This window comes from Anabrus simplex, chromosome 7 (assembly GCF_040414725.1).
Source record: "Anabrus simplex isolate iqAnaSimp1 chromosome 7, ASM4041472v1, whole genome shotgun sequence".
Taxonomy (NCBI): Eukaryota; Metazoa; Arthropoda; class Insecta; order Orthoptera; family Tettigoniidae; genus Anabrus; species Anabrus simplex.
The window spans coordinates 157,060,229-157,072,998 of NC_090271.1; the positions used below are offsets into that span (position 1 = coordinate 157,060,229).

A 12,770-nucleotide genomic window follows, 5' to 3' on the forward strand; every position below is an offset into this window, starting at 1 on the left:
CTGGAACACGTCAAGTTCGACTTGGAAACAGATAACCAAGCCTTAAGTTGGATTTTAGCTAGGCAGCGTCGTATGGGTCGTAGAGCCCAATGGGCCATCAGGATTTCTGACTTCGAATTTGACGTTAGGCACATTAGAGGATCTGAAAATGTTGTTGCGGATGGACTAAGCCACATGTTCGCTCATGATGTAGAGACCTCTAAATTGAAAGATAGTTCTTCTCTTCCCGAGCCCATACCTCCTGGTGTAAATGCCATTCTAACTGATGCCCCCATGTTGTTCAGGGATACTGAAAAATATCAACATGAAGATCTTGGGCTGGCCCCTATTATGGAAACCCTTCCTTCTGGGGAACATGTCGCCCTTTATATGCTGAGGAATGGTGTTTTACGTTGCCCGTCGAAGCATGGTTAAAAAATTAAAGTTGTGGTTCCAGCTGTTCTTGTACCTATGATCTTCAAGTACTACCATGAGACCCCATTAGGGGGGCATTTAGGCATCTTCGAAACGCAAGAAAAGATACGAGAGATGTTCATTTGGAAAGGTATGGACGGTGAAATTCGAGAATTAGTAAAAGCTTGTAAATCAAATCTTGTTGGCTTAGTAAGCCCACCTTGTCCACTAAGCTCGGTCTACTATCTTCTCATCAAGCGTCGCGCCCCATGGAACGCCTCTATATCGACTACGTAGGACCCTTCCGCCAATCAAAGGGAAATGCCAGCAAATTCATTCTTGTGTGTGTAGATGGTTTCACAAGATTTTCCTGGTTATTTCCGACTAAGCTGGCTACCGCTCAGTCCACCATTTCTTGTTTAAATACCATCTTTCCTTCTTTTGGTCCGTGTCAATACGTAGTTTCTGACAATGCTAAGGCATTTACATCCAACCTCTTCCGTAAATTCTGTTTTGACCTGTCTATATCACACGTAACTACTTCAGCGTATTATCCTCACCCATCTCTGGCTGAGTGGGTCAATCGTAATCCGAGATCAGCTCTTATTGCCTAAGATCATGATGATCATTCCAGGTGGGATACGTCTCTGCATTGTTGGCCTTTGCTTTGAATTCGGCTGTTCATGAGTCCCATAAGTTCACTCCTGCTTCTTTGTTGTTTAAATTTGTGCCTAACTCGCCGCTCTCTAACCTTTGGTCTCTTAGTGATATTCTACCCGAGACAATTGATCCTGATAATATTAGAGATCTTTGGAAGAAGGCTAAGGCCAATCTTAAAGTTTCTCATGAAAAGGTTAGGGAAAGATATGATCGTGGACGGAGGCCCACCAATTTAAAAGTAGATCAAGTTATGGTAAAAAACTTTGTTCCTGCGGGCAAGCTTGCCCCCACATTTCATGGGCGGTGCATCATTTTAGATTTCCTGACTCCAGTTACCTTATTAGTAAGCAATCCAGCCTCAGAAAGGATATTTAAAGTCCACATCCCGCAAATAAAACCTGTGTAACTTCGTTGTTAACTTACCAATCAATTTAGCAGGAGCTTTGAAGGTTATATTTCTTTTATTATTATTTTAAGGCCTTCTGCACTATGGTTTCCTTTCCTTATGTATATGATTTGAATGTACGATGTTTCCCTCAGGTTTTCCTGCTGTCAGTTCCAGAGAGGCCATTACCAAGCCCCCGTCTCCTGCAAATCCACACAAAAGGCTAAAAGAATAAAAATAGCCTTCCACGCCGCCTGCCCCTCAGCATTACCAATTAAGATCCTACCTTCTATTCTCAAGTCACCAACAACACTTTTATGTCACCAAGATCTTACTGTTTCAGTGTCCCCGCAGCCGTTCGTCGCCGTACCACCACTGCGGTGGGGTACGGGCCCACTCCACTCCCGTGACATCTATCTGTGTATGGCGCGGTGGAGTCCATCTCCCGCCAAAGGCTGAAGTGCGGCGCACCCATCGCCAGTTCATCTGGGGACTGGAGATATACTTCTGATCTGCGGCGTCCTTCACCACGACTACCCCTCTCATAGTAGCGAGAGAGTTGTATCTGAAGGTACTTGAGGGGTCCGGGCGACCTCAACTGGATATCGGCAGCGGTGGCAGGACTTGCTGTCTAAAGTATTCACATGTATTTACGGCAACAAAGACACTCTAAAGCTGAAGTTTAACAGGCTTCTACCCATCAACAAATAACTTTGAAATTTTTTTGTTTTCTCCAAAGTGAATTAAATTTTTTTTCAAAATTCTTCTGTGTCACCCCTTGGAAGGACATCTGGGGGGGGGGGGGGGGGGGGGGGGAGGGGGAAGGTCTGTACCAGAAGGTACACCTATACGCCGCACATTTAAATCTTGCGCCTAAAAGAACTCCTCTACAGGAGAAACACTGAACTTGAAACTAGACCTATTTAAACCTTTCCTCAGAAGATGTAAATTTGTTATTGTGAAGTTCCCAGTACTGTGTGAATTTCAACTTGTTTTGTTTTCCGTTCATCAAGAAGTTTGGACAGTCTCTCATAGATGTCACTGCTAGAAAACTATGATCATGCACCCTGGTGCGAAGTGAGAGAACTTTTTTGAAGAAGTTTTGTATTCATAAGTTTTTTTCTAATTGATGTTCATTTATTTTTGGGTTGGCAATATTTATCTTTTCTTTTCGCCAGTTTTGAATCCAGCCAATATCTAATTTTTTAATTATTTTCCAACCAATCCTGTATTTCTTCTTTGATTCTGAGGGCCACTTTTAAATTCGACCAATAAAATTCTGTGGGTGTCTCTTGATTATTCATGAAAGGTCTCGAACTTTCGACGAGGGTTTATAAACTGCGGATTTTCATGTCTCTGGGCCATTTGATAAACATCTACGAATGTGTGTATCAAGCAGGAGGCAGGAAGAGCCTCTTTCATCAGGCAGCAGTACTTCGATAACGTATGGCCACTTAACATCTTCACTTTTGCTAGCTTCGCAGTTTAACCCGAGGGATAGGTCCGAAATCTTAACTATGTAACCAACTGCTCTAAAATGTAAGTTCTGCCGGCTGAATGTGAAAAATTTCATAAAATCTCTAACTGTAATTCGGGGATAGAGAGTGATTTACCCTCATGAGCTCCCCTTCATATTGGTTTGAGGTGACTACGTTTTGTAACTGGTTTTCTTCCTTTCCGTAATGTCTTAAATTATTCTGATACGAATCACCTCCATAGTTTGGGAATAGCCCCTGTTTCATCCGCCTAGCGCCTTATAGGTTTTAAGAATGCATATTTAGGAGTGCAAGTACACGCCTGCATTCAATTTGAGTTTCGGGCCGTTTACTTAACCTGTTATTTCTTTTACACGAAGGTCCAATAGGTTGGGTATGATATACCCATTTCAATTTGTAAGTTGGGCCATGGAAGGCCAAAAGGTGTAAAATATTTGTGGTGTCGCCTTGTATAGGCATGGAAAACTGAGAGCACGTCAGCTATTTTCTCATGTCGTAAGGGTGCGTCCAGACAGGATCCGTTCCGCTGCGTGCAGCACGTCATGATGCGTTTTATACGACAGCGTCTTATCAGTCTTATACGGCGTGGCCACACAGGATCAGTCATCCGTTTTGTCAGTCTTCACATACCACTGGGAAGGATAGGACGGAGATTATTGCTCTCTGAAAATGTTGCACTGAAATAAAGTTTGTGTGAAGAGAGAAGTTGGTGTCATGAAATAAATAAAGATAGACGAAGTTATGGCAAATACCATGCGTTATTTCCGAAACTTTTGAAGCACGGTGAAAAATTTGCTGAGTACTTAAGGATGTCGAAATACTGCTTTCACATTATTCATGAGAGTACTCGAGACACTGTCAAAAATGAAATTAAATTACCGTGATCCAATTTCTACGGAGGAAAGGCTAGTAGTTAAATTAAGGTAAGACTTTTCTTTAGAGTTTCACTAACATTGACATTTTATTTTAAAAAATTAGGTACAGATAGATACAAAATAATGGCAATTCACTGTGAGTTATTCATTATTAATAAAAGGGAACTGTGCCTGGTAGTCACCCATACTAGTGTCAGTCTGTTCACTCCATGTTGATAATGTTGTACTTGGCGACGTGGAGTTTTGTTGTTGATTTAATCCGTCAGCTACTGAACCACCGGTAATTTCCTTGTACAGCATCTCTTGAAATTTAAGCTTTAGTAACATTCTTCTCTCTCTCGGAAGTGATTTGAAATCTTTTAACATGCTTTTAAAGAATAGTAAATCTTCATCTTCATCCTCAGTTAAGTCCCTCTCAAGAAGCTTAACTGTTTTAGCCTCAAACTCCAACATGGACTGCCAGTACAGATCGGTCCCTCTTTTCTTTAGGTCTTGCCTTTGAGTGTTTTTTTTTTTTCGATAGATAATGACTTAGGGTTTTGTGTGATGTTTTAACTGGGTCCTGCTATTTGACTGATTTCCATAACGGAGTCGTTACTAGCATTTTCAATAGTTTCTTGCGCTGGCTCCAGTGCATCTTCACTCCTTGTTGACTCAAGATTTGTTGTCCTGGACCGAGTAGATATTGAATCATTCAAAAATGATACCAGAGGTAAAAGAGGCCAGTTGGAGGTTGAATGACTATCAGCTCCGTCACCCGATCGGGGTTTCTCCAGTTTCTTCAGTTCCTTTCTGTAATATTCCCGTATTCCACGCCATTTCATCTTGAGGTTCTCTGAAAAAAAATGTTTGAGGTATCTGGCTACAGGCAGTTTGTTTCGGGCACTGGCATTCTCATTTCGCATGGGGAAAAGTACTGTCGCAGAAATAGTAAAGGAAACGTGTGATGTACTATCGGACCTGTTAAGTAGTATGTATATTGCAACAGCGACAGCTGATACGTGGCTTGCCATAGCAAAACAATATTGGGAAAAGTGGAATTTTCCCAACTGCCTAGGCAGCCCGGATGGCAAGCACGTAGCTATCAAGTGCCCCTTCCCCGATCTGGATCGAAATATTATAACTACAAGCAGTTCTATTCCATCAACATATTAGCCGTCAGTGATGCGGGCTATAAATTTACTGTGTTGGATATTGGTGCCTACGGTAGTGAAAGTGACGGTGGAGTGTTCAGAAGATCTGTTTTGTACGATCAGCTACAAAGTAATTGCCTGAATATTCCTGAAGATGAGTGTTTACCGGGAACAACATGTAAAACACCGTACATTTTTGTAGCCGACGAAGCTTATCCATTGATAGAACAGGTCATGAGGCCATATCCGAGAAAATCACTGGGGGATTCAGAAACAATTTTTAATTACAGACTGGCACGAGCCCGTCGAATGGTCGAATGCAGTTTCGGAATTCTTACAGCCAAATGGCGAGTGCTTAATACAGCTATAGAAACAAGTGTAGAAACATCTGTGTCAATAGTTAAAGCAGCATGCTTACTTCATAACAATGTGATGACTTATGACGGTGTAACATCAACAGATAATTTGCCCGATTGTGAGACAACATCTGTGGACCATATTCCAGTAACAAGAGCTCACAACCGTTATACCACTTCAGCGAAATTGATAAGGCAGAGATTCACACAGTACTTTTGTAGTCCCGAGGGAGAAATTCCATGGCAATGCCGTTTGTTATAGAAATAGAACGATAAACACCTTCCATGTGCTTGCATTTTGTAAAAATACATTCTGCTTCTGCTATACTGAAATATTACAATTTGAAATATTACTTACTATTAATTAAATACAGTATCAATATTAAATTAAATGCATTTTAATAACATTATTTGCATACCTTCGTCTGCTCCTAATTCTGTCGCTAAATCTCGCCAGATACGTAGGATTACATTGCGGTCCTTGTGATCTTTGTTGGATGAATCCCACAGCGGTAGATACTTGAACATCCGTGAAATAATGTCTTCTTTGGATGGCTCTCTACTCATTTTAGTCACTGCGTCTTGTCCGTTCTGCGTCTAGAAACAAACTGTTTTGAAATAAGACGGATGACGGACTCGGCGGAGAAGACTGATAAGCCGCGCACGCATTCTGTGCGGCCACCTCCATTAACACAGGTAGGTTTGTTCAAGACGCACATAGCGCAGTTGCCTGAAAAGACGGATTGCCGGACAAGACGGATCCTGTCTGGACGCACTCTAAGAGTGCCTCTGGGAGGCTTGATATTATGAGTACGGAGCTAGTGCTTCATTGCAGTGAGGGATTTCTGCCCTTGTCTAAATTTGTGCCTTTGTAAATTTTGAGCTGTTTGCTCACGAATTGTGAAGCGAGGGGCTGGAGCCCGGATTACTAAACCGTCACTAAATTTTGGATGTTCTTGCCTTGTATAAAGTTTGCCATGGTCTCTGAAATGTCATTGTTATTTCACTAACTGAAATGTTGTTAAAATTTAGTTGTTGACTTTTGAAATTCCAAAGAAATATAACCTTTGTTAAAGTTTTAAATCCATTCATGAATTTGTAGTTAGACCCATTCACCCCGGCACCTTCTTTCACCTCTGCTGGTCCATGGGTATCCACGTAACAATAATAGTAATAATAATAATAATAATAATAATAATAATAATAATACCCTTACATGTTATCAATTACAGTAGAGACAATACGCAACACTTCCAGATTTAGCCTTGTTAAAATGGGAGACAATTTGCAAGTGGCGCTCCTAGTGGCGTGACCTGGAAATTCGCACTAAATTCAAATATCAATGGAAAAGCATATACGGAAACAGATAAATAAATTACGCATAGCAAGAAAGTGTTATTAAGATATTAACTTCAAAGTTGGTAAAGCAATTCTGGATAAATGAATGAAGAATTATTTAACAGGTTATTATTTAAAGACTGAAATTAGACATATAATCAAGATGTGACATGGACTGCCGTGAAAGGGCCTGTCTTTCATTAATGCGTTACTTTTTTAGCTTTAGCAGTCCTGCCTGAACTTTCACGGCTAGATTTGTCATTTTCCTCATTTGAAAACATTGTATCATATTAAGACACTTGACAATTAAAAAATCAACATTCCTTACACACATAATTCAATTAATTAACATTTATGAGCTGGACAATTTTCCCCTTAACTTGAAACCTACTAATAAAGAAAATCTATAAATATGAAAAACATTCAAAATTTCCCTATAACAAATAGCCTACTTGCCATTACATTAGGGTAAAACAAATTTGCATCATAATTTTGATTCAACAAAACATGTATATTTCTTTTTTTTGCTAGGGGCTTTACGTTGTATATTTCTTAAGTCATTCATATTTTCTTCAGTGCTTGACAACGCATTACGGCATTCCAAATGGGGTAACTTGGAACACAACCAGCCACACACATATGCACATGCATTTTCCTGAATTAAATAAAAACCTATGGTTCATGTTTGTGGGTTACTGTAGTCACGTCCTAGTTCGTGAACCATGGGCAACGGCTGAGTGGCCTAGTAAGTGGTCCAGTATCCAGTATTCGGGAGGTAGTAGGTTCAAACCCCACTGTCGGCAGCCCTGAAAATGGTTTTTCATGGTTTCCCATTTTCACACCAGGCAAATGCTGGGGCTGTACCTTAATTAAGGCCCCGGCCGCTTCCTTCCCACTCCTAGCCCTTTCCTGTCCCATCATCGCCGTAAGACCTATCTCTGTCGGTGCAACGTAAAATAACTAGCAAAAAAAAAAAAAAAAAAAAAAAATGTAAGTGGTCCTGAGAGTCGGGATACCAGTTGCTATGGAATGGGAGTGGGCATCTCGGACGTATTCTGAATCCTGGCCGTCCTTATGCTCAAGCGGCTGGGGCTATACAATTCATCGGTGGTCCATAACCCGTTAGAGGACAGATCCTCACTTGGACTATGTGCAAGTAGGGTAGCATCATGCTTCATGAATTTACCAAGCTCAGAACATTTCAAGCAAGCCTCGGACCTATGGAAGTAATGGAGTCCCACTCCCATTTGACAGGCGAGGGACTCCTTGGAAACAACTTGGCGAACGAAATGGAATTCAATGGGGAGCTATCAATATTAATGGGGCTTATGGAAGAAAGAAGGTAAAACTGGCTAAGTCAGCAAAGAGGATGCATCTGGATGTGCTAGGAGTAAGTGATATTCGGCTAAGGGGAGATAACGAGGAAGAGATAGGAAAATATAAAGTGTAATTTAATGGTTTTAGAAAGGGAAGGGCAGAGTCTGGGGTAGGGCTCTTCATCAGGAATACCACTGCACGCAACATAGTTTCTGTTAGGCATGTAAATGAGCGAATGATGTGGGTAAATTTGTCAGTTGGAGGAATTAGGACAAGAATTGTGTCCGTGTATTCACCATGGGAGGGTGCAGATGAGGATGAAGTTGACAAGTTTTATGAAGCATTGAGTGACATCGTGGTCAGAGTCAACAGCAAGGATAGAATAGTGCTAATGGGCGATTTCAATGTGAGAGTTGGGAATAGAACTGAAGGATACGAAAGGGTGATTGGTAAATGTGGGGAAGATATGGAAGCTAACGGGAATGGGAAGCGTTTGCTGGATTTCTGTGGTAGTATGGGTTTAGCAGTTACAAATACATTCTTCAAGCATAAGGCTATTCACCGCTACACATGGGAGGCTAGAGGTACCAGATCCACAATAGACTATATCTTAACCGACTTTGAATTCAGGAAATCTGTTAGGAATGTACGAGTTTTCCGGAGATTTTTCGATGATACAAACCACTATCTGATCCGTAGTGAACTAAGTATCTTTAGGCCTAGGGTAGAAGAAGTGAAATATGTCTGCAAACGAATAAGGGTAGAAAATCTCCAGGACGAGGAAATTAGACTGAAATACATGGATATGATTAGTAAGAAATTTCGAACAGTGGACAGTAAGCAGGTTCAGGATATAGAAAGTGAATGGGTGGCATACAGGGATGCTGTAGTAGAAACAGCAAGGGAATGCCTAGGAACAATTGTGTGTAAAGATAGGAAAAACATCTTGGTGGAATGATGAAGTGAGAGCAGCTTGTGAACGTAAAAAAAGAAGGCTTATCAGCAATGGCTCCAAACAAGGGCCGAGGCAGGCAGGGATGTGTAAGTAGATGAAAGAAACAGAGTGAAACAAATAGTTGCTGAATCCAAAAAGAAGGCATGGGAAAATTTTGGTAATAACCTGGAAAGGCTAGGTCAAGCAGCAGGGAAACCTTTCTGGACAGTAATAAAGAATCTTAGGAAGGGAGGGAAAAAGGAAATGAACAGTGTTTTGGGTAATTCAGGTGAACTCATAATAGATCCCAGGGAATCACTGGAGAGGTGGAGGGAATATTTTGAACATCTTCTCTATGTAAAAAGAAATCATTCTGGTGGTGTTTCAAAGAAGCCAAACTCATGGGGAGGAGGAAAATGATGTTGGTGAAATTATGCTTAAGTGGAAAGGATGGTAAATAAACTCCGTTGTCATAAGGCAGCAGAAATAGATGAAATTAGACCTGAAATTGTGAAGTATAGTGAGAAGGTAGGGATGAAATGGCTTCATAGAATAGTAAAACTAGCATGGAGTGTTGGTAAGGTACCTTCAGATTGGACAAAAGCAGTAATTGCACATATCTATAAGCAAGGGAACAGGAAGGATTGCAACAACTATCGAGGTATCTCATTGATTAGTATACCAGGCAAAGTATTCACTGGCATCTTGGAAGGGAGGGTGCGATCAGTCGTTGGGAAGTTGGATGAAAACCAGTGTGGTTTCAGACCACAGAGAGGCTGTCAGGATCAGATTTTCAGTATGCGCCAGGTAATTGAAAAGTGCTACGAGAGGAATAGGCAGTTGTGTTTATGTTTCGTAGATCTAGAGAAAGCATAAGACAGGGTATCGAGGGAAAAGATATTCACTATACTGGGGGACTATGGATTTAAGGTAGATTATTAAAATCAATCAAAGGCATTTATGTTGACAATTGGGCTTCAGTGAGAATTGATGGTAGAATGAGTTCTTGGTTCAGGGTACTTACAGGGGTTAGACAAGGCTGTAATCTTTCACCTTTGCTGTTCGTAGTTTACATGGATCATCTGCTGAAAGGTATAAAATGACAGGGAGGGATTCAGTTAGTTGGAAAGGTAGTAAGCAGTCTGGCCTATGCTGACGACTTGGTCTTAATGGCAGATTGTGCCGATAGCCTGCAGTCTATATTTTGGAACTTGAAAGTAGGTGCAATGAGTATGGTATGAATATTAGCTTCTCAAAGACTAAATTGATGTCAGTAGGTAAGAAATTCAACAGAATTGAATGTCAGATTGGTGATACAAAGCTAGAACAGGTCAATAATTTCAAGTATTTAGGTTGTGTGTTCTCCCAGGATGGTAATATAGTAAGTGAGATTGAATCAAGGTGTAGCAAAGCTAATGCAGTGAGCTCGCAGTTGCGGTCAGTAGTATTCTGTAAGAAGGAAGTCAGCTCCCAGATGAAACTATCTTTACATCGGTCTGTTTTCAGACCAACTTTGCTTTATGGGAGCGAAAGCTGGGTGGACTCAGGATATCTTATTCATAAGTTAGAAGTAACAGACATGAAAGTAGCAAGAATGATTGCTGGTACAAACAGGTGGGAACAATGGCAGGAGGGTATTCGGAATGAGGAGATAAAGGCTAATTTAGGAATGAACTCGATGGATGAAGCTGTACGCATAATCCGGCTTCGGTGGTAGGGTCCTGTGAGGCGAATGGAGGATGATAGGTTACCTAGGAGAATAATAGACTCTGCTATCGAGGATAAGTAGAGGGAAAGACGACGATGGTTAAACTTGGTTTCTAACGATTTAAAGATAAGAGGTATAGAACTAAATGAGGCCACAACACTAGTTGCAAATCGAGGTTTGTGGCGACGTTTAGTAAATTCACAGAGGCTTGCAGACTGAACGCTGAAAGGCATAACAGTCTATAATGATAATGTATGTATGTATGTATGTAAATCAAAACCCACAGATCGCACCTACAACACCACATCAGTATTGAAGGTTTACTGCTGCACTATACAATAAAATAAGCTTATTATATATTAAGCCAGTTAAAATAGGGGTTCGCGCAGGTCAGAATTTAGGAAGTACTACAAAATCTCGTGTCACTTGAAGAATATGTATGCAAACACAATATTTACTTACCTTTTCTTGTCACGAGGAAAGAAGAAGAAAGACCGCGAATCCTTATGCACCTAATAGTTATTGCAGCCAAGCACATATCTTTCCACTCGTGTTAAGAGGAGATATAAAGGACTAACACACGCTACTATATATTTATGTCAACTTACTGCAAATGCATAAATATCGCCAAAAACTTCACAAACAAATACACGTGCTCTTATGACAGAATCGTTAACTCCAGGTCACTCCGCTAGACAGAGCTCTAATCCCTGTCCCTCGATATCTTCCAGAGTGTCGCATATTGTCTCTACTGTATTTGATATTATCAGATAAAGAAAACTCTCTCGCACAATACACATTCAATCCACACCACACGGTCATCCTGAAATCATTTAACCTATATGTTTTAGAAAGAAATTTCAGAGTACCTCAGACAGGCACAATTATATGCTCCAAATTGTCAAGACCTATGAATTCTTTAGTGTGATTACTAGTAATCTGTGCAAATAGTGATTATGTCAACTAGATACAACGTCCTAGTCGAAGAAAAATTACTGTATAATTTTTAATAATACTCATCTTACCTGCTGTGAAACCAGCGGGATCCACTCTTTCCACCTTGGAGTGGCACGCTGCTGTGCCATTATTTCATGACACTGACCTAACATTTCATGCCATGTCTTTTACTACACATCTAGAAAAGGAACAAAATTGCTGTACATTAGTTACTAGTTTAAATATAAATGCTGCAGTAGGGCCTATATTAAATTATGATCAGACAATTACTCATGCTTGACTCTCTTCAATTCATAAATTTGTGCTTAAACCTAGTAAGTTAAGTATATTCGTTAATTTTTCTCCCTTCAAAATGTTTAGAATAAAATCATCAGCACTGTAAATCTGATCCCGGATTTACACATTTCATATTAAACTATAAGAGTATGATAAATGGTGCATTCAATACTGGCTCGGTTAAAATTTGATAATGTAACGCAACAAATTTTAGTAATGTTTCACATTCCTCAAACTACTTTTACTGTATCAGGAGATACATAAGAACGTAACTACAGCATAGTATAGTCCGTAAGTATAGAACAACGGAACATAACCTATCAACATCAGTACTTACCACAAAACCACAAGGTTTATACAATACTGTCATATAAACAGCTCGGTGCCAAGTCCAAATAATACGAGCGTAGAGAATATGGCTCATAATAACAACATATAATTACAATAGGAGCAAAGTTTTCCATCATTTTAGTACATGTACCTTCACATCAAATATGAAAGTATTGTGGATATCTAATCGAACACTTTCATTAAACTGTTCCTCACGAGCGCAACAGTCCTATACACTTTAGAATTACGTTGTCATATAACATCGGTGGCAATTAATACGTTGCTCCCTGTTTAAACACTACTTTAGAACATTTTGACATTTTTCTACGTTGCACCCACTTCCACTAACCACTAACCAAAGCAAACAATACACTACCAAAATTTTGCTGAGTGCGTTCTCTTCGATTTACTCTCCCTCAGAATTGCTTGAAAAATAAATTCCCGCCCTGTACCGAGCTGATATGTAAGCACTGAGTCAAAGAACATAGATTAATAGTTGAGTGTTTTGTTGATGACATTATTTCATAAAAGACTTGGATTTTAATTTCGATTAACAAAGAAAACGATTTGTCTGCTCGAAGTATTTTACAAAAAATACAACTTACCATTGTT

The 12,770-nt window shown here is 40.1% G+C and overlaps 1 protein-coding gene across 1 annotated transcript in view; it reads right to left on the reverse strand.

The window, feature by feature from the left end:
- Positions 1–12,502, reverse strand: part of Uvrag (UV-resistance associated gene) — a 270,030-nt gene extending 257,528 nt beyond the window's left edge. Inside the window, exons 1-2 of the mRNA XM_067151386.2 lie at positions 12,166–12,502; positions 11,621–11,730 (exon numbers count right to left, since the gene is read on the reverse strand). Coding sequence (XP_067007487.2) covers positions 11,621–11,704 — 84 coding nt within the window. The 5' untranslated portion in view covers positions 11,705–11,730; positions 12,166–12,502. The remainder of the gene's footprint in view (positions 1–11,620; positions 11,731–12,165) is intronic.
- Positions 12,503–12,770: the final 268 nt, after the last annotated feature.